At 55.0% G+C, this 21,605-nt stretch overlaps 1 protein-coding gene across 13 annotated transcripts in view; it reads right to left on the bottom strand.

Annotated features, from left to right (window-relative positions):
- Ap2a2 (adaptor related protein complex 2 subunit alpha 2) overlaps positions 1–21,605 on the bottom strand; it is a 70,905-nt gene that overhangs the window by 10,556 nt on the left and 38,744 nt on the right. For 10 of the 13 annotated variants that reach the window (XR_003585229.2, XR_003585230.2, XR_003585233.2 and 7 more), the window contains 11 exons: positions 20,195–20,324; positions 17,499–17,600; positions 10,469–10,577; positions 9,531–9,681; positions 8,449–8,617; positions 6,714–6,851; positions 4,643–4,825; positions 4,305–4,402; positions 3,776–4,007; positions 3,526–3,699; positions 124–284 (listed from right to left, as the gene is read on the bottom strand). Coding sequence is in view for 8 of the 13 variants with exons in the window: in XM_027953657.2 (XP_027809458.1) it covers positions 124–284; positions 3,526–3,699; positions 3,776–4,007; positions 4,305–4,402; positions 4,643–4,825; positions 6,714–6,851; positions 8,449–8,617; positions 9,531–9,681; positions 10,469–10,577; positions 17,499–17,600; positions 20,195–20,324 (1,647 nt within the window). In the remaining 5 variants the exon portion in view is untranslated. Of the gene's footprint in view, positions 1–123; positions 285–3,460; positions 3,700–3,775; positions 4,008–4,304; positions 4,403–4,642; positions 4,826–6,713; positions 6,852–8,448; positions 8,618–9,530; positions 9,682–10,468; positions 10,578–17,498; positions 17,601–20,194; positions 20,325–21,605 lie in introns of all 13 variants that reach the window. The other 3 variants (XM_027953658.2, XM_027953662.3, XM_071615906.1) reach the window with 2 other exon arrangements.

Below are 21,605 nucleotides of genomic sequence, written 5' to 3'. Positions count from 1 at the left end.
CGGGGGACTGAACACAGAAAGTGGCTTACACCTCTCTCCCAAGTAGCAACCAGGTGGTCATGCTGCCTGCTGCCCAGCCGACCCTGTCTATACTTCCCATATTTGGTGCAGGAACCTGGCTACCTGGCAAAGTTGTCTTCAGAGCCGGGAGCAAGAGGTGCCACCGAGGAAGCCGAGTCTGAGAACACATCCACCAGCAGCCCGCCAGAGGAGGGCGGTGGCGCCGCAGGGGCAGGGGGGGTGGCCCCCAGGCCCAGGAGGTCTGCCGACGGAGAAGGCGTGGACTGGAAAAGGAGGAGGGACAGCATCAGCACCAGAACTGGGCACGGCAGTGTGGACGCTCAAGTCCCCCAACCCACATCCACCCAGGCCAGACAGGCTGCCCTTTCTGAGTAGGCACACAGGGCCAGGTGGGGCAGCAACAAGAGGCTACGCTCTACACAGCAAAGGAACGGCCAGCATTTCTCCACAAATGCCACTGGAATGAAGAGAAGTCCTGAAAACATTTCTGCCATCAGACAGCAAGTTTTAGAAGACAAAAAAAAAAAAAATAATAATAATCAGCAAGCCACTTGCTACAAGGCATTCCTGGCTTATTTGTCAAATCTTATTCAGTTGAGGGGAAAGGCAGATTAAAAATTGTACAAACAGCAGGAGGCTGAGGCACTGCAGGTTTGAGGCCAGCCTAGGACACTTGGTGACACATGACTTAAAATTATAGGGGGTGAGATGTGGCTCAGCAATGGAATGCCCTGGCTCAGCCTCGGCACCATACACAGCACGGCCTGCAGACAAACACATGGCTTTGATCCTCAGAAAACTATTATATCCCTTGGTGTGATGGGGGCCAGAGAAGGGATCCTTATATCACCCGGTGTGACGAGGGCCATAGAAGTGACCACTACATGATCTGCTATGAGGAGGGCCACAGAAGTGAGTGCTACTTCACCAGGAGGCATAGCTCCACGCACCTGCACTTGCTCTTCAAGACACGCAGCTGGCTCACCTCGGCTCTGATTCTATGTGGGCCTGGGCCCAGCTGCAGAATTAAGCCAACCACACAACTGGGTGCCTGGGTGCTTCCAGCAGAGCTCTTCAGGGCCACTCAGGCCTGGGATCTGATGGTCACATGACTGCAGATGCTACTGACTGCATGAACTAAGGCTAGAGATGTGGATGCCTGCACGAAGACACCCTCCCAGTGGCTGGTCCAAGTCCCACTGGACAGCCATGAAGACTAAACCGGGTTACAGTGTTCCAAGAACTAGGTCCTAAGGCTACCCAACATACTCACTCAGTCTGCACTGGTTTTCCCCAGAACTAGCCAAAAGGCTGTCATTCCCCATGTGGAAGCCCTGGCACGTGGGGCCAGGCCTATAGGCCTGCCATCTGGCCTTCAGCAGAGCCATACCAGGCACAAATGACCTTGCGGCCCCTTCACACCAAGCTGGGGTGTTAAATGTGTTTAACTGCGTGTGCAGATACATGGCTTTATGCATGGACATGCCTCCAAGATGAAAGAGGAACAGAACATCAGCTGGTGAGATGGGTGTGGGTGTCAGAGGCCCACGCTGGGCCAGGCAAGCCCACTGGTCTGTCTCTGCAGGATGCAGGTACCAGATGCACTGTGCTTCTTCCTCAAGGGCCACTGACTGACCCAGAAGACCTGGGTCACACATGCCCCAGGGAGAAGAAAGAGGCCACAGAGGAGCGGGCAAGTCTGGCTGGACCCACTGCAGGTGGCTACTCCACCCCTCCGCCCAGCCCTGTGTCCTCAGGAGGCTGTATGCCAGAGGGCTATGGGTTACAGACAGGCACCCACAGGGTGAGCCCCTGCAGCTCTGCCAGCCAGTCAGCTCCTCACCACTGGCTCCTGAAAGGTGGTTCCAGTATGTCTGCTTTCTAAATGTCTCTTAAAACTGGGAAACCCCCCTTTGTCCTATTAAACAAGCACCCCAAGAGTTATGAGTGTAGGAGCAAGGCTGCTGTATCAGGAGGACCCAGCAAGCCACAGCCACACCCCTACCTCCCCCACCTGCTGGCCTCCAGGCCTTGGGGAGACCCTCCCAGGAGTGCTGCCAGCATCCAGACACCTGAGCTGCACCTATTCCCTCCAACAGCAATCACAGCAGGAACTGGAGCAAAGAGCACTTGTGCCCAGACTGGGGCCAGCACAGCCTCGGGGACACCTGGTCAGCAGGGTGGCCAGCCACAGCCAGGCAAATCTGCAGCCGCAGGTATGTCCTGGTGCCCTCCATGGGATCACAGGTGAGATTTTTGCAAAGATGTTCTGGCATTACCCATGACCTTAGTAAAAGACACTTTGGCCAACAGTGCCCCAGATGAAAAGTGCCACATGAAACCCAGACCTCCCAGTGCTGCTAGGCAAACCAGGTGTGCCCCTGCCCCCATCCTGCTCCTCCTTCCTCAACGCCCAGGGCCCACCAATAACCCACTTTAGGAGAAGGTCTGCCATTGCACCCCATCGTGGAGTTCAGGGTGCAGGCTGCAAGTCTCACCATTCCCACTTTCCCAACCATTCGCCTGCCAGTGCCTGTAAAGTCAGGAAGGGGCATGCAGCCCAGTCAGAAAACTGAATCAACCTTGAGGAGGCCTCCAGAGGGTGGGCCTTATCAAAAAGCCAAGCCTCAGGGAGCCCACACCTACCTTCCAAGGACAGCCTCGCTGCACCCAAGGCTCTGACCCCCTGAGCACATAGCCCAACCCCTCAGCCTGGGTCCCAGGCCCACCTCCCAGTCCACACACACCTGGCTGGGCATGTCATACCTCACTTATCAGGGCCAATGCATAAGAGAAAAACCAAGTAAATCCAAACAGAGACCAACGACAGCCTCATGGTAGCCACCAAGGCCCTTCTATGGCTGCGGATGCACCTTCTTCAGAGCTGCAGAGCCCATGTGACACCCTAGAGGAACTCTGTGGGTCTCCTTGGAGGCTCTGTAGGACCTGGTCACTGGACACCTGCACCCACATCCTCCTGCAGACGTGGCCTCACCTTGCTAGGGCCAAAGCCTCTGCTCTGCAGGACATGGCTGCTGCCCTTCTGCCCTGGCCTGGACCCCATGGATGCCTGTGCTGGCACCATGTGAATAGCCCCATGTTAACAAGCCACTCTCACCACGTCACTCACAAGGAAGATATTTACTCTACTTCAGCTCACTACAGAAAACCTCCAAGAGCGGGGCCCGTCCTCAGCCTAGAAGCATGCAGACAGGCCACCATGGGAGGGCAAGGGACCAAGCCCCCAGGTCACCTGGAGGGAAGTGGGGAGCTGGCCTGCCGCCAAGAAGCCAGTCACACAGATACCTCCAGCAGGCAGACACCAGCCTCCGCAATAAGCCACCTGAGAGCCTGGGTGAAGAAGCACGCAGACCCCAAGCTGAGGGCCAACGCTGGGCTCTCAGTACACGTTAATAAAAATTCTCCCTGACATGCTCACACTCTGTGTATCCTGATCTCAGGTTGTGGGGCCCCGGGGGTCAGGCACAGTAGGCAAGGACCCACCGCGGCGCTGGTGCTGGCTGGGGCGGGCTCGGGGCCCCCATTCACATCCGCACTCCGTTCCCGCTTGGTCTCCTCCAGGTCGGTCACTGTGCTTGGGCCCTTCTTCTTCTTGAGCTTGGCCAGGATGGAGGACTCACGCTCTGGGAAGGGCGGCATCTCCTCCAGGACAGTTGCCTGGTTGAAAGAACACAAGTTTGGCTTGGCCCAGGGCCCTGGATGCCTAGCCCCAGTCCACCAGGCCACTGCGTACCAGGATGTCAGTGCTGGCAACAGTACTGAGGCGCAGGTACTCCACAGCTCGCTGTTGCAGCTCCACATCCGCATTCTTCAGCTGGCTGTCGCTGCGCAGCACGTCCTGGATGGTGGTCTTTACCTCCGGAAAGAGGTTCACGAACTTGATGTAGGTAGACAAGAGCAGCGCCCGGGTGGGGACACTGCACAGGTGGAACTTGGAGTGCAGCAGGTCGAACTGGATCAAGGGGCTGGTCAGGGCAAGGCAGGCTGTCAGCTTGCCGGCTCAGAGGCAAGCACAGCTGGGCGCTCATGCTAAGATAGAAGCCCCCAGGGAGGCTGCGTTTCTTGTGCCAGATCTGTCTGCAGGTACTTGAGGACACCAGCCACAGGACCACATAATCTGTACTTTTAACAGAGGCATGCTACTTGAATGACTTGGAGGGTGTTGGATCAATGTGAGGACAAGCATTTCCCATCAGGAGGACGAAGGGTGCAGGGCAACCCACGACAGAGCACATGCCAGCCGGCGCACAGATGTGTCTTACCTGGATCGAGGATCCCCAGCTATCAAGTTTCCAAACTCCCCCAGGATGTAGCCGCCTACTTTGACCAGATTCTCGTGGCATGCTGGAGCCTGCAGAGCCTACGAAACCATGAATGGGCTGAGCCAGGTACAGGAGCTGCAAGCCACAGCAGAACAGCCGGGGGCACCTGAGCCCAGGAGGAGAGGCTCGAAGGGACAGCAAGCTCAGGGCAGGGGGATCACAGGGTACAGCAAACAGGAGCAAAAAGGGCAAAAAACACCACCCACCGGGATTCACATGAGCGTGGGCACCAAAGCCCTACTCACCACCCTTGCCCACCACATGAACCCAGGCCGCACCTCGAACACCGTCTTGGCAGCATAGCCCTGTACGTCGTCCCGGTTGATGACAATCTGAATGACTCGGTACCAGACCTCCTCGCTCACATAGTCTCCTGCGATGCGGATCAGGTTGAGGATGGTGTCCACGTACCAGGTGTAGTCCACTGCATACTTCTCAGCCAGGATGGCCACCTTCAGCACCTGCCAGGGGACCACCAAAGGACAAGCCATCATCCAAATCCGTAGAGGACCTAAAGTTGGGGTGTGCGGAAAGCCCTCACTGGTTCTCTAAGGAGGCCCAGGGTGTGGAGCCGCTACTCAGGCAAGAAAAGCCATCGACCCCCAGGGACAGGCAGCAGTAGCTGAGCCAGGCATGCAATGGGACACTATTACCAATAGCCTCATGCCACCTGCAAGATACCCCAGGTGAAATGGCACTGCACACCATCCTCAGGCCATGGCTCTTCCTCCTGCCGGCCTGCCCACCACATCCCCAGGTCTCCTCTTATTTGCCTGCCCTCTCTCCATGGGAGGATTGCCAATTCACCACCCCCAACCTAGCCCCGGCAAGCTCACACCATAGGGGCAGCCACCCAGTCTTCTTGCATGGAGCCCAAAGGGTACCAGCTGCCAACCCTGAGCCAGCCATCATGGTGACCAGATCCCTCAGGCCCCACCATCCCCAGCCTAGAGCTAAAACACCCATCCATCTGCTCTGCACACCCCCTCTGCCATCAGATTCCAAGACACTTCCAAAGCGTCAAAGCCCATGGCCTTCGAGCCAGCCCTTGCCCTCAGCTGTAGGCTGGGGGCCCTCACCACTTCCCACAGGACATCTTCCTGAGGCTACCAGGCCTGCCTCCAGCACCCACAGCACATGCAGACCACCGTCCTGCCCCCAACCTGCGAGCACGTGAGGGAGAACAGCCTGTGGGCTGGGTGGCCGTAGCACCCGGACCCCCAGCAGCCAACAGGGCAACAGACGGGTGGGTCGTGGGTGAGTCCTGGTCCTGGGACTGAGACATGTGATGAAAGCAAGCCGACAGGACGATAGCTCCTCGTCTAACAGCCCATAAGCCAGCACTCAAACCCAGGGTGCGTGGTGCACACGTGATGTGCCAATGGGCACAGATCCCCTGACTGCCGCACCCCCTAGAGCAGAGTTAAGGAGGGCCTCTCCAGTGACCAGCCCCCAAGCCAGACACACCCCAACAAGCCCCACAACTCAGGCCAGAAACAGACACTGGCTGAAGTCAGCAGGCCACTTGCCTAGCCAGCCATGTCCCACATAGGTCCAAAGTGACCTTGAACTCTAAGCTGCAAAGCTGGAGTCAGAATACACCTTTCTAGGCGGGGGTTGTGCTCAGAAGTAGAGCGCTTACCTAGCACGCGTGAGGCACTGGGTTCAATCCTCAGCACCACATAAAAATAAGATAAAGACATTGTGTCCAAAAAAAAACATTAAAAAAAACAACAACAACAGCAACACACCTTTCTATTGTACGTCGATTACCTCAGGTACTTCAGAGCTGAGCAACACCCTGCCTATCCTCAGGCATGGAGAAGCCAGTGCCACCCCTGGGTTAGGAGCAGAGCAATCAGGGCAGCCATGGGGCTCCAAGGTCCCCTCCCTCAGACCTGCTCTGTGACAGAAGCAGGGGCCTGCTGGGCGGCAGCAGCCTGTCAGGAATGTGCCTGCTGCATGGCGACTGACAGGACTCACGAAGGGAGCCACTGCTCAGGCTTAGCTCCAGCTAGAGATGCTGAGGACCAGGGAAGCCAGAGATGCGTCAGCTGTGGTTCAAAGGCAGCACTGCCGAGAGCTCTGCCCTCAGGCTGTGAGATGCTGGCCGTGACGCACAGCACGGAGGCCGCGTTCAGACCCTGCCAGACGGATGCCGCACTGAAGGACAGAGGTCCTGAGAAAGCCTGCTGCTGGGCAGATGTGAGGCATCTCCTTGCTGACTGGAAGGCCAGCACCAAGGGATCCTCTGTCGAGCGTCCCACAGAGCCCCAACCAAGCCTGCTGGACAGCCACGAGCCACCAAGGAACAGTGCAGAGGTGGGCCAGCCTGGGCTGAGGACTCACAATCTCCTCTCGGATGGAGTAGTCGGCCGTCTCCAGGTAGCTGAGCATCTCGGCCACAATCTGCTGGGCATTGCTGCGGTCACACATGGCGTAGAGCAGGTCCACCGCTCGCTGCCGCACACTCACGTCCCGCTCTGTCTGCAGGGGAAGGAGGGCAATCAAGAGACTGCCCATGCAAACCACAGGCTGGTGGACAGTCAATGTCCCCTGAAGTGTGTGGCCCAGGGGTCCTGCATCTACATCCTGAGGGAGCCACCCAGGGCTCCCCATGGTTCTGCCCTCATCAGGCAGTCACTGCACCCACCTCCCTCACTATCTGTACCTGGAAGCCCAGCAGACTGGGGGTCGCCAGACCCCTCACTCACTCACTCACCACCCCAACGTGGGTCAAACAGTCCCTCCAGCCTGGAGTCTAGCTCCCTCCCACTCACCACCACACCCACTTCACCAGCCAGGTTCTCTGTGCCCAGTGGTTGGGCCACGGAGGCCTCTCTATTGTGTGGTCACAGACTGGTTCCTTCTGCATCACCTGGGAACATCACCCGGGAGCTCGCCTGGGAGCTTGCCATGACCCTGCCCCAGAAGGAACCAGAACACGATGTGTGAGGAGGGTGGGTGTGGGGGTGAGCTGAACACCCCAGAGCAGCACGGAGAAGGGCCCGAACAAGGGCTAGAGCCATGTGAAGTGAGAGCTGTTCCCTGTCAACGACTACGGAAACGACTAGAACAGACACCAAGCCAGGACCAGAACCCAACCTTGACTGGTCCCCACACAAAGCTCAGGGAGCCACAGAATGCCAGGACTCGTAGACCTGCTGGGCCACTACCCACAGCTGGGCCAGGACACGTACTGTGACCTCCGCCTGTAGCTCTTTGCTGCTCCGGGCTCACAGGCAGGCCCGCTGGTCAGTCCTGCAGACTTGGGCAGACAGCAGGACATGGCGACCCCAGCTAGGCACCTCCAGAGCTTAAATTTTAGTTCTTAAAAAATATCTGAGGGGCTAGGGTTGTGGCTCAGTGGTAGCGTGCTTGCCTAGCATGCGTGGGGCACTGGATTCTATTCTCAGCATCACGTACAAATAAATAAAATCAATGTCCATCAACAACTAAAAAATTTTTTTAAAAAATCAGAAATCCTCGAAAAAGTGAATTTTTCTCTGCCAAGTGTGATTTTTCTTAAAAAGAATAAAATATCTCATCTTTCAGCCAGGTGTGATGGTGCCCAGCTGGGGAGGCTGAGGCAGAGGACGGCAAGCTCAAAGGCAGCCCCAGCAGTGGCGGGAGACCCTCAGCAACTTTGTGAGACCGAGTATCAGACATTCAAAGATATGAAATAAAGGACAGGGACAGGGCTCAGGGGTTAACATCCCTGGGTTCAATTCCTGGTACCAAAAAAATTCACCTTTCTATCAAAAAAGAATCGCTCTGTTCACTGAACCATTAGATGGAACTCAGCAAGCAGGATCCCACAGGAGAGCTGTCCCACAAGAAGTCAGGACTGCTGTGGTCACACGCGTGCAGCCCAGAGTCCCACGCAGTGTGGGACTGGCCAGGCAGTGTGGCCTCAAGACACGGTGGGACCCCATGGCAGGGCAGATGACAACTAACCCAGAAGCTGTGCCCAGTCAGTGTGATGGGTGACAAGAGTCAGGCCACCACTTCTGGACCTAAATGCAACTGCCAAGGGGACCCAGCGGTGTCACAGAAGCACCCACGACTCCCACCATGGTGCTACCTTGAGGGCGTTGATGACAGTCTCAATGTGGGTCTTGACAGCCTCATGGGAGAACTCGGAGCTGGCCAGCGTGCACATGCTCTCCAGAGCCAGGTAGCGCAGATTGGTCTCCCGGTGCTGCAGGAACTGGCCCAGCTGGTTGCAGGCGCGCACGAGCAGGTTCGGTTCACTGCACAGGCAGAAGCGGGCGGGAGAGGCTTCCTCAGCACTGGTCACACCAGCAGGAGAGCCTTGGACCCTGCTGTGCACTGACAAGGGCATGATATGCAGCCCAAGCAAGAACTCCAGGGGCCCGAGAGGCAGGAGCCCAGCTTGGTTCCTCAGTTGGGTGTCACACCCTACAGCTCCTGCTCCCTCTGGAACCTCCCAAAGCTCTGAAGAACCCCACCCACTCTGGAGTCTGAAGGTCAAGGTGCTGCTGGCATCAGGTCCTGACCAGAAAAGCAACTTCAATCAGCAGCCAGCTTGGTGCACACATGTACAGGCAGCAAAAGGCCAGGGCAACCAGCCAGTGAGGAGGCACGAGGCACGCACAGGCAACTCCACGCAGCACCCACTGCTTCAGGTGACTCCGACTCTCTTTAAGTATATTCAGTGAGGACCATGAGGCAACCTCCAATTAGAAACCTCATTTCACACGGCTCCCGACCCTGATGAGGGTGGACATCAGCCTGCTGCTCTACAAGGAAGCAGTGACTCGAGAACAGCTACTGTCTGCCCACAGGCCCCGTGGGCCACACGTCCCCTCTCTGAGCCAAAGCACAGTGCTGTAGGCCCACAGGGGAGCAGGACAGCCACCCACAGCCCTCTGTGCTGTGTCCACAGGCAGGGTTGTCTCTACCACTGCCTCAAGAGACCTGGGCCAGCACAGGACACACAACCTTCTGCAGGACTATGGGAGAAGCCAATCGGGACACAGAAGCACAGAGGGACAGGAGGTGGCTCTGGGGATGGCAACAGTCAGCAAAGCATCTGGTGAGGGTTCTGGGGCCAGAGAGGGCATGCCAGGTGGCAGTGGGGCAGAGCCCATGGGGAGCAATGCTGAGAGTCACACCAGCGTGTGCAGGAGGCCAGCAACTGACCTGTCATGGTGGATAATCAGGCTGATAGCCTCGAACAGCACCGCATTCTTGGCGTTGGAATGCTGTACTTTCTTTGACTTGGGCGGCTCCTGGGCTTTGTTCAGGATGGTCTCCAGGCACTCGGTCAAGCGGCCTCGCACTGCAGGGTCTTCTAGGCAAGGAAGAAGGACTGGTCAGGCTCCCTGGCCTCAGACCCACACCTGCTGAGAGGCCCCCAGACTGGCACAGCGGATCTGTGGGGCCCTCGACACAGCCAACCCTAACAGTGGGGCAGCTGGGAGCACTCACAAAACCACGAAAGAAACCCGAGTCAGCACCCCATTCCCATGGCACGGACACCAGAAATGAAGGGTCCTGCACCTCAAAGCAGGCCGCACACAGAGCACTTTTACTGGGATACAGATCACCTTAGTGGAAAGGGAATAAAATCCACAGATATGGACAAACACAATGAAAAAATCTTAGGCTAAAGGGCCAAAGGCCTTCTATGCACCTGCTCTCACCCACAGGGACAGGAAGAGCTGCAGTGGCAACACAGAGGGAAGCCTCACAAGGCCTCTGGGACCAAAGGGAAGGAGCACAAGGACCAGTGATAACTTGGCGACTCCTGTGACATGGCTACTAGCACTGGTGACAGGCCAGCATAGGACTCAGTGGCACAGCACTGGAGTTGATGGTAAGCCCTGCTTCATCTCTAGCACCATGGAAAGAAGGCTTGTCTCAAACTGCACAGATCTGAGACCACAGAAAAGCACAGAGGAACCCCAGTCTTAACAAAACTGAGACACGGCTGTATCAGCAGAGGGAGCTACAAATGAAAACCAGGACTCCTGCAAGGAACTTCCCGCAACAGCAGAAGGCTCAAATCTACTCAAAGAACTAAACCCTCCCGGTGCAGGTCTGGGTAGGCCGACTTCCCCTGCCCCGCTGGCCATCACCTGGGGGTGGGTAGCACTGCAGCAGCCTTAGGAGCTTGACCGACAGCCAGGGCGCCGGGACAAAATAGTAGGTGTAATCCTGAAGATCTGTTGAGGCCGACGTCACAATCTGTAACACAGAACAGGTGAGAGGTGCTGACAGCAGGAACCCCCAGAGGGCACCCAAGAAGCCACGCTGGCTCCTGAGGCCATGCCCATCTGCAGATCCACTCTGTTCCAGGTGCACACACAGCACTGCTTTCCTGTCTCCACATCAGGCACACTGCAGGCCTGTGCCACGCCCCAGTGGACAGTCCTGTCCTGTCACCATGATGCCTGCCGTGCTCTGCAGCACAGAAGGGTCACAGCAGGTGCCAGTCAACAGCCAAGCAGCAGTCCTCTCTGGCACCCCACTCTGTGATGCCTGAATGTGACATCAGCCTTTCCTCTGAGGGCTGGGGAATGAATGGCATACCAGAGCAAGAGCTTTAGGCCCCTAGGAAGGGAAGAGACTCCTTGAAGAAGCCAGAGTTCTGACCCCACCCAGGCCCTGCAGCCCCAGGCACGGACCTCTGTAGTGAACTTGCCGAGTAGCAGCAGGCTGCACTTACAGCTCAGCACAGCCCTACACAGCAGACCTCACCATCCTTGGAGAAAGGAGAACCTATGGCTGAGACCTCGTTCCTATTGGCACACAACCAGGGTCTTCCTCCTCCTGCTCCAGGAGCTCAGAGTGGCTCCTCCTCCCCACAGAGCACACGTGTGATATGGATGCCAGCATGAACCCATCTGAGAAAGCTCAACCAACCCTTGCCCTAAGCTAAATGGTACTAACCTAAACTGTGGTTGTACACACACCTCCTGCAAGAAGCAGAGCTCAAAGCTGCTCAGCAAAGAGAGACCGACAGGACAGACACACACTGCCAGAGAGCAGAGGCAAGCACATTAGGCAGGCACCCCACTGTTTCCCATAGGGGAATTCCTACAAAGGAGACCCTACTTTAAATGGCTTCCAGTTAATTAATTATAAAAATGTCCAGCAAATTAAAGATAGGAACTTCTTTAACGTGATCAAGAAAATCAACAAGCAGTGGCCACATCTGCCATCCCAGCTGCTCGGGAGGCCGAAGCAGGAGGATTCAAAGCTCAAGGCCAGTCAGCAACTTAGCAAGAGCCTGTCTCAAGATAAAAACTAAAAAGGGCTGGGGGTGTGACTCAGTGGTTAAGCAACCCAGAGTTCAATCCCCAGTACCCAAAAGAAGAAAACCAACAACAACAACAAAAAAGAAACCGTTCTACAGCAAACATCATACTTAATGGTAAAATATCAAAAGCCTTCCCAATGAGACAAAACACAAAATACTGATCACGACTTCTGTTCAACATCACAATGGAGGTCTGGACTGGAGCAATAATGCAGGTGAAATGAACAAATACGGGCTGGGAAAGGAAAAATAAACATAGATGATACAGTGGAATGTAAAGAAAATCCAAAGAAAGCTGCACATAAAGTACTATCAATCAGGGAATTCAGGGGGCTGGGGTTGCAGCTCAATGGTAGAGCACTTGCTAGCCCATGTGGGGCACTGGGTTCAATCCTCAGCCCCACATAAAAATAAATAAATAAAACGGAGGTATTGTGTCTGACTACAACTAAAATTTGAAGGAAAAAAAAACAACAAGGAGTCTGGGAAAGTTGCCAACTCCAAGATCAATGCAAGACTGACTATAGTAGCCAGCTTTGGTGGCATAAGCCTGTAATCCCAACAGCTTGGGAGGCTGAGGCAGGAGGATTGCATCAAAGTTCAAAGCCAGCCTCAGCAATGGCAAGGTGCTAAGCAACTCAGTGAGATTCTGTCCCTAAATACAATATAAAATAGGGCTGGGGGTGTGGCTCAGTGTTTGAGTGCCCCTGAGTTCAATCTCTGGTACCAAAAAAAAAAAAAAGATACTGTATCCATCTGTAACTAAAAATGAGAGAGAGAGAGAGAGAGAGAAAGCGAAAGCGAGGCCTGGGAGAAACCTGCACAGCATGCAGATGCCCAATCCACTGGAGGTCTAGAGGAGAAAGGTGGGGCATTTACAAGAATTGTACAAAGTGCCCAGAGTCAATATGGAGCAGGAAGAGGGTCTGAGCATGAGGAGATGGAGAGAAGAAAGGAGTCTGCCTCTGTGACCCCAACCCCAGCCTCCCAAAGTCTTTGAGCATTTGGGCTCAGTCAGCTGTCCCTGCCCCACTTCAAGGCCTAATTCTTGAGCTGCTCAGAGGAGTGGAAGTTTCCTTCCCACATCTGCTTGACCCCCAGCGTCTCCTCAGGTGCCGCAAGGCAGAGGGAGAAGGAACAGGACTGCCTGCAGGTCCCAGCCCCATGATCCTCCTCCCACACCAAGCAGCCTTGGAGAACAGCAGGGAGAACAATCTCTGCCCCCAATTTAATCCAGAACCAACGTGATGACAAAGGAGCATCCCCTCCCCATCCCCTTCCCCTCCTACAGAGGCAAAAGGAATAAGAGAGAGGAAGAGGAAGGGACCCAGACTGGTCACACACTGCAAGGAGACACATCACAGGCCTGGCCAGGGCAGTTGGCAGACCTCCACTTCAAAGTGTGACGGTGCAGGCCCAGCAGGAAGGGCTACGGCCTGGCACAGAGCTGTCATCAGGGCTGTGGAAGGGCACAAGCTGGTCAGCATCACCCTCCAGGGGAATTAAGCAGCCAAGTGGCAGTTTCTGTTTGATCCCAAGGTAGACAGCAATGTATGAGCATACATTCCCCAAGTCTGGCATACCCCTCCACTCCCTGCCCCTGCCCTCCAGTCCTAGACCTAGCCATGGAAAGTGCTGCCGACGGTGAAGCTGCAGGCCAGGAGACTCCATTCCCCAGGTCGAGGAACCAGGCTGTGACTGACAAAGGCACCCACAGGTGCCTGAGCTGATTCCCACAGCATTCTGCATCACCACAGGTGTTCCTGCAAGTGACCCTGGTGGGAGGAGGCTGTCAGGGGTGCCCCGCTGTCTTTCCATAGCTTGGGGATCTCAGCCTTGCGGTGGTTGTGGGCACTGCTGATCATGGTGCTGGAGACAGGCAGCCCTTGACTCCACCTCCTGAGGTGCTGCAGCTGAACTTCAGGCCCGGCAGCTGCTCCTCCTACCACTCAGCCTCCCCCAGGCTGGCCAGGCTGCCCCGGGAGTGGAGGGATGCCAGGGATGGGCCACAGAAGGCACGGGTGGTGACAGATGAAGGGGTGCCTTTCCTGGAGCATGACAGCTTGGTATGGGCAGGCTTCCCCCCCTGTGCCAGGGCCAGCCTGGGGCACCCAGTCCCCACCCTCCAGGGTCTTCCTATCCTGCAGGAGGCAGCTGGGGGGGTCACTCCTTGTACTTCTGGCTGTTCGAGGCCTCTCCGTTTCTTCCTGGGTGTAGCCCCCACATACCATCACCTCCATTTGCTTGATGTCCCCAAAGTTCTGCTCAGGCTCTGCATGTGATTCCAGCTCCTCAGCCTGTGGCTGGAGAGCACAGTGTTTACTTGGGTTCAGCACCAATGATCTCTATAGGATACTCTCAGTCTGTGGATATAGAGAAAGGGACCCAGTACTTCCCCTGAGGACACACTCCTACAGCTCCTTGAGGGCAAGGAGCCGCTGACAAGGGGTACAGCATGATGCCAGGCATCATTCACCTCTGGCCTATCGTACCTCTTGCCCTGGAACAGCTCCAGGGCAGCAAATGGGTGTTCCTGCGAAACATGTCCAGCTTCAAGCCCAGAGTGAACTCACTGCTGAGCTGAAGACTGTGACCTGGAAGTCTGGAGGTCGACATCGGCATCCGGCAGGAGGTCCCCCGCCCTCAGTCCCCATGCACAATGCTTTTCTAGAGTCAACAGTGCGCTCGGTACATCCTGGCTCCTGCGTCCTCCTCCCTGTGGCCACCAGGTACGTGTCTCCTCAGTCTCCACCAGCTTCAAGAGCTTCATGAGTGGGGTGTTATAGGCCCTTCACGACGCGGGCTTCTTGCAACAGCCTCAGCAAGCTGCTGGGGTTCTGCTGGACCCTGCCTAGATGGCGACCTCCCGCTGGGCCAGCTTGCCTGATCTGAAGCAGGCAGCAGTTGCCCACGTGGGGCTGTTCCTCAAGACAGAAGGCGATGGGGTTCAGCAGCAGGCACCCAGGGAGCAGCTGGACCAGGACAGTCCTTTGCCAAAAGACTGCCACTGCCCAAAGTGCCATGCTAAGGCTGAGACGCAGATGGGAGGATGAGGCCTGAGCCGGACTGCCCCCGTCAGACCACCCCAGTCGGATTGCCAAGGCTTCTCTGTCACAGTTCCAGTGGTTGCCTAGGGCGTGTGCCTACCACCAAGACATCTCCTCTGGGTCCCAAGGGGCAGAGGCAGCTGGGGAAGGGGGGGCGGGATCCAGGGATTCCCCATCTTCCCCTCCCCTACTGCCAACCTAGGAACATGAACCCCAAAGCTGGGTGCCATGATGCTTGAGTCCATGCTGTGGGAGAGGAAATGGTGGGGAGGGGGCGTCAAAGGTCTTAGCAGCCCACACAGTGGGTTCACAGGGTGCCATGAGGCGGCTCACAGAAAGGCAGGCAAGTGCCAGGGAGGGGCACAGAGCAAACTGGGGCCATCTATATGAAAGAATATTACACAGCCTGAAAATGGAGTTCTGAAATATTCGGCAACACAGGTGAACCTTGAAGGCAAGTAAAATGAAAGAAATAAGCTAATCACAAAAGCAATCCTGTGTGATTCCACTCATGAGGTCCTGGGCTTGTCAGAGTCCCAAAGACAGAAGGCCAGCCACTGGAGCAGGGGTGGGGTAGGGAGCCCATGTTTAATGGGGACAATATCAGATTCACAGGAAGGGAAGAGTCACAGTGTTATGTGTGCATTATTAAACCACTTCACAACACTGAATTACACTTGGAAAGCTAAGAGGGCGTTCTGTTACCTGTATCTTATATAAACAGACAGCAGACAACGGTGAAAAACTGGGCTGGGGTGTGGCTCATGGGGAGTGCACTGGCCATGGGGAGTGCACAAGGGGCTGGCTCAATCTCTGGCATCACACACACAAAAGTAAAAATTTCAAGCTACTGCTGGGCGTAGTAGCACACACCTAGAATCCATCCCAGCGGCTTGGGAGGCTGAGGCAGGAGAATTGCAAGTTCAAAGCCAGCCTCAGTAAAAGCGAGGTGTTAATAAGCAACTCAGTGAGACTCTGTCTCTAAATAAAATATACAAAGTGCTAGGAATGTGGCTCAGTGGTTAAAGCCCGTGGGTTCAATCCCCAGTACCCCAAAATTAAAGAAATAAAAAAATCAGGCTATCATTCAAAATAGCATTTTAAATGTAAAATATAGAAATACATCTAATGAAAGAATCTCAAAAAGATAAAATGCTATGGAAAGTAAAGACTATCTTGGGCCGGGGTTGTGGCTCATTGGTAGAGCACTTGCCTAGCATGCATGAGGCACTGGGCTTGATCCCCGCCACCACATTAAAAAAATAAATAAATAAAGTAAAGGTATTCAAAAAATAAATAAATAAAGACTATCTAAATAAATGGAGAGAGATACCGCATTCATTCATAAAGTCAATCCAAAATCCCAGCAGGATTTTGGGGGTAGGGAACCAGGACACCAGGGTTTGCTCTGTGGGACACCAAGAGCCAGCCCAGTAAGGTCAGGAGCACAGGAGGAGAGTGCTTGAGGAGAGCACAGAGGAAGGCGCCTGGTCTGCAGGGCTCTTTAGCCTGGTGCAGGGTGCCACACCATAGAAGAGGCATCTGCACCACCAGCCTTGGAACACAGGCTCAGCAGCCGCACTCAGACAGCATTGATCACAGAGAAGCCTAGCAAATCTGACTGCACTGCTGTAGAACCTGAAGGCAGAAGACTCCATGAAGACCATGAAACACAGGTTCACAGCAATTTCAAACACAGGGCAGGGCAACCCATGTGAAGCTGCCATTTTTGAAGATCAACCAGAAATAAATGTTGGCCAGTTCTAAGGTCCAAACTAATATAGCCAATAGAGTTCTCGTATCTAAAACAAACAAGGAAATTCCACGAAACAACAAAGACAATCCTGTAGAAAAATGAACAAAAGTCTTCAGCCCTACATAGGACAGATCCCAGCAGCCAATCCACATGGAAAGTACCACCTCACAGACAGTGAGGAGAACACAGCATAGATCACAACGAGAAGCCACAGTCAAGAGGCTAACCCCTGCAGCACTGGGCAGGGTACAGAATGGGTGCACAGATGCCCAGCATGGGTGCAGACGGCAAGGCCACTTTGGAAGCTGGGTGCATTGCCCCTCAACTTAGGAGAGCCACCCTGGACCAGCGTGAGCAAGAGAGAACCACAAGAGCCTCACTGTGGGGCTGGGGATGTGGCTCAAGCGGTAGCACGCTCGCCTGGCATGCGTGCGGCCCAGGTTCGATCCTCAGCACTACATACAAAGATGTTGTGTCCGCCGAAAACTAAATATATATTAAAAAAATTCTCTCTCTCTTTAAAAATAAAATAAAAAATAATTTAAAAAAAAAAAAAGAGCCTCACTGTGAAGAGAAACAAGGGGCTCATAATAGTAGAGGGGCTCAACACATTGTGATCCACCACACAACCCAGATATCTGCAGCCTCTGAGACCAGGGGCTCAAGTCACACAGAACAAGCATGAGGACTACACATGCAGAGTACACGTGCCCAGGGATGGCTCACGGGACCCAAGATAGTCAAGGACGCCACTCAGGTGGGTGCCACCCAGGTGAGGACAGGCATCCTTTCCAAGAAGCCCCGCTGTGACCCTCAGCCTGCACAGGGGATGGAATAAATAGCAAACAGGACAGGCTTTGTGTGCTAGCCCTGCTGGGACAGGATTCTTCTCAACTAATAAAAAGGTTTAAAGAAACGTTAAGGGCTAATCAACCAGTTTCCATTCTTAAATTCACAAAGCATTCAAAAAAGTAAACTAAGAGATTAACTGAATAACACAATGAAGACTAAAGCCCACCCGACGACTGCCCCACCACACTCACTCTGCTCAGCCTGGAGACGGCCAGGGAGACTGAGGTCTTGAATTCCTCTGGGTTCTTCTGGGCCAGTGTGCTGATGAGGCTCGTAGCAGCAGTCACCACACCCTGAGAGACACAGCAACAGATGCCTGGTTTCAGGCAGACAGCCATGTGGGCCTCAGGCCTGCTCTGATGGACCCATCACATCTTTAAGATGGAGACAGTACACACAGTCTCCTTTACCCAGCTTCTCTCTAGAACCCAGGGAACGTGGCTGGCCCAGGCTCTAGCGTGGCCAGATCCTGTGTGGAGCAGCCTTTCTCTCTGCCATCTGTCCGCCTGTCGTCACCTGCTGGGCCGCCCAAGTGACACCACTACAGAGGCAACCAGGCCCACAGACTTGAGTCTTCAGAGCCCTGCCATGCCTCACTCCGCCCCTGAAGTGCCACAGCCTGGATGGAAACCCCCAAGCCCAGGAGACCCTCCCCTGCAGTGCATGTACACCATGCAGAACCCCCAGAAGGCAGGGTCCTGTAAATGAAATCTCTTCAAAGACTTGGACTGAGTAAAGACATTCTCTTACAAATATAAGATAAAGGAAAAAATGAATGACTCTGATTGACCCTGAAGATGTGGGCAGTCAGCTCAGTAGTTGTCCACTTCAACCACTGCCAGAGCCTAAGGTTCCCACCCTACCTACTCCTACACTGAGTGGGGGAGTGGGTCCACGAGGGCCACTAAGGGCTCTCTTCCACTTCCTGATGGAAACAGGAACACTAGATTCAAGACAGACCTAACTGGGCATCCTGTACATTTGTCAATGGCAAGATAAATGCTGACACGTCTTCCCATGGCTGACAAAGAAGAACCTTTAGGAAACAGGATATGCAACATGCAAACCCACTGGGACAAAGTCTTTCACCACCCAGCTCCTAGAGTTTGAGATTCTCATCTTTGCAGCTGCCCGGCTCAATGGCTGCCAACTCAGGGCGTGCTCTCCTGTGCAGTCTTTCCAGGGACTCAGGCCTGAGGGGACGTGTGTGCTACAAGGGCATGGCACCATGGCAGGCCATAGTGTGACTTCCACCACCTTCTCCCTGCCCCCACTTCTCCAGACATCAGCTCATTTCCTCATCCACTCCAGCCCACCCACTCCATCACATGACCACAGGGTCCAGGACCACCAAGCCCAGCTCAGGGCATAGCACGTGGCTCAGACCCATCTCCTTTCCCACCCTCACAGCCCCTGCACTCACCTGACACTGAACTCCTGACCTCCTCTGCCAGGCCTGCCCACACCTCACCTTGCCCTATCAGCAAGGCCCTGAACCCCTATACTGCTCTCTGATTAGGCAAATGACACCTTCCCAGGGACCCTGACCTTGAGGTCAGAGGAAGCCAAGCCCCAGGCCTTGCTCACAGCAGAGCTGGAGACGAGCTGTGCAAGGAAGAAAAGTGGCAGAGAGGACGAGGTACTAGGCCGTGAAAGGCTTCCTGGCCCTTATCTATTGCAAGCCTGTGGCCCAGAGCTTGTCCATCAACTCACCTGGCAAGACAGAGTTGTGCACAGAAAAACCTGAAAGCAAACCAGGTCACTGGGGTCTCAGTCACAGCGTGTCAGGCAAGAGGCACCGTCCTGCCACCCTGTGAAGCTCTGTGCACCTGAAGCCATGGAAGTCTCCCTCCAGGCTGCATGAAGGCAACACCTGCCAAAACTCCACAGATGCTCACACAATGCAGAAGGCCTGTCAGCAGAAGGCTGGCTGTCCCTTAAAGCTCTACTACTCCACACCTTCACAACACCTGGGTCTGAGACTGCCGGACACCCTCTGGAAGCCTAGCTTCATCTTTCTGAGCCTTGGTTTCCTCATTTGCAAACCTGCAAAAGGCCCACTGGCCCACAGGGTCTATTGGCAGTGAAGTGTGACTACAGAAGATGCCTGGAAAAACGTCTTGCAGCTCACTGCTGAAGCAGGCTGCCCCGCCTGCAGCAGACCCACTCCTGCAATGGTGTCCTCAGAGCGTGCTCCCTGCACCAGGACCTGCAGGAGCCAGCTCCCTCTCACATCCCAATAAGCACAAAAGTCATCATGTGCTTGGGGACAGCTCAGACAGATGTCATTCCACAGCAAAATCCCACTGCAACCCCCATGCTCTCTCTCCTTAATGATACATGTAATGATTTTCATTTTTAATTAACTTTTGCAGAAGATTTCTCCTGGGGAAAAAGCAGGAACCAGCTAGCGCACTCACCCACCCACCCAGCAGGGAGACGGACCACCTGTCCAGCAGAGGACAAGCAATACAGCCACCGCTACCTCCCATGGCCCTGGCCTGGCCTGGGTGGCCTACTCCATGACATACCCTGACTGCTGAGTCCCTGAAACCTCACCCCATCTACAAAATGAATGACAGCTGGGCTCACCAGCACTAAGCCTTCATGCCAGAGTCTACCTGGGACCACAGGATTCTACCTCCTAGCCCAAGCCAGGCAGCTGCCAGAAACAGTAGTGGGAATGTCCTGTGCGGGACAGGCTCTTCCAGAAGGCACTGACCTGGTGGTGCCCCTCCCCACAGGTGCAGGCCACCTGTGCACTGGCTGTGCAAAAAGTGCAGGGGCAGTTGCACCTCTGCTGGTCCCTGCTCCCTATCTGCAGAGCTGCACTGCCTCTTGGACCAAGGCTCTTCCCGGGAAGACTGCAGGGGGCTGGAGCACATACCAAATGCTGGTCGTTGAGGAGATGCACAACACGGGACGTCCAGTCACCCATGGGGACAAGGTCAGGAGACGTTCTGTACAGGCGCAACAGGCACAGGGCTGCACTCTGCTTCACGCTGTCCATGGTGTCTCTAGAAGACAAGATACCAGAAGCTACTGCAGAGGATGACCCCCTGCACACAGTGGTGTAAACAGCATGCAGGATCACCAGAAGACATGAGTCAGGAGTGGTATGGCAGAGTCCCTCTGGGAAAACCTTCATCCTCAGCTCCCTCCTCTAGACTCGTCACCATTCCCAGGCACTGAGTGAGGCCCAGCTGTGTAGGCTGGCCCCACTCAACAAGGCTCCTCCTGGTTCTTCCCACAACCACAGGGCCACCTAAGAGGGCCTCCCCTGCCACAGCAATTTCTTCTCTGGCCTCCAGAATGCTGTCAAGCCCTCCTGTAGCCACTGCACACATTTTGCCCTGCTCCACCCTGCCAAGAATGGGAGCTGGCTGGGCGCTCTGTGGTCTGCAGTGAGGAGGAAGGGCCCAAGACACAGAGGCCTGGGGTGTGAAGGGCACCAGCACTGCTGCTAATGCCCAAGGCAGGAAAGGGCTTTGATTTGTGTGCAAAGATGAGCAAACGGGAGGTTTTAGGAGAACACACCTAGTGTGGCACAAAGGTGTCACTTCCATGTCCAGCCTGCAGTCACACCTGGCGACTACCCACCTGCCTTCCGGTCACACTGAGCCAAGTCTCCGGGCCAGCGTCTGGCACAGGGGCATACTCTCCTCTCTCTTCCCTCCCAGTGAGCAAAAAGGCCAGCAGCACAAAGGCTGCGGGTCAGTGCAGAGGACTGTTAGGGGCACCTGCCAAATGAGCCTCCTTCTCCACACCCCCAGCCAGACTCCCAAACAACAGGCACACCAGGAGATACCCTCCGGCTGCCCTGGAAAGAACCAGTCCACGTCCTGGGGACATTTAAGGTAGAAACAGCTATTCCACTTGGAAGAGAGATGAGAGCTTGGGGGCTTTCCTGCTTACCTTTTGTATTTGGGATTTTTATTCCTAAATGTGATAAAAACCAACATGAGAAATCCCTACATCTCCCCAGCACTATTCTAAACAAAAGTTACTTCGAAAGAAAAGTTCTTTTAGACACAAACACCCAGAAGAGTAGCAGGCACCGTGCCCCTCCTAGCCCTACAATCAGATCTACTGGGCCTGCAGGGTCTGTGTGGCACCAGCCAACTGACTTCCTATGCATCGCCCTGAGTGGCCAGTCTCTGTGCCTGTGACAAGGATGCTGAACAAGAGTTGTCTGCACATTGCCCCAGGCCTGTCGACAGACCCTCCTAGGGCAACTGTCCATAGCTTGTCCTCACAGGAGGGCCAAGGCCAGCCATCAGTGTGGACCCTGGGGCATT

This window comes from Marmota flaviventris, chromosome 9 (assembly GCF_047511675.1).
Source record: "Marmota flaviventris isolate mMarFla1 chromosome 9, mMarFla1.hap1, whole genome shotgun sequence".
In the NCBI taxonomy this organism is placed as follows: domain Eukaryota; kingdom Metazoa; phylum Chordata; class Mammalia; order Rodentia; family Sciuridae; genus Marmota; species Marmota flaviventris.
The sequence above is the reverse complement of the archived record's forward strand: the minus strand, read 5'-3'. Positions and strand labels throughout refer to the sequence as shown.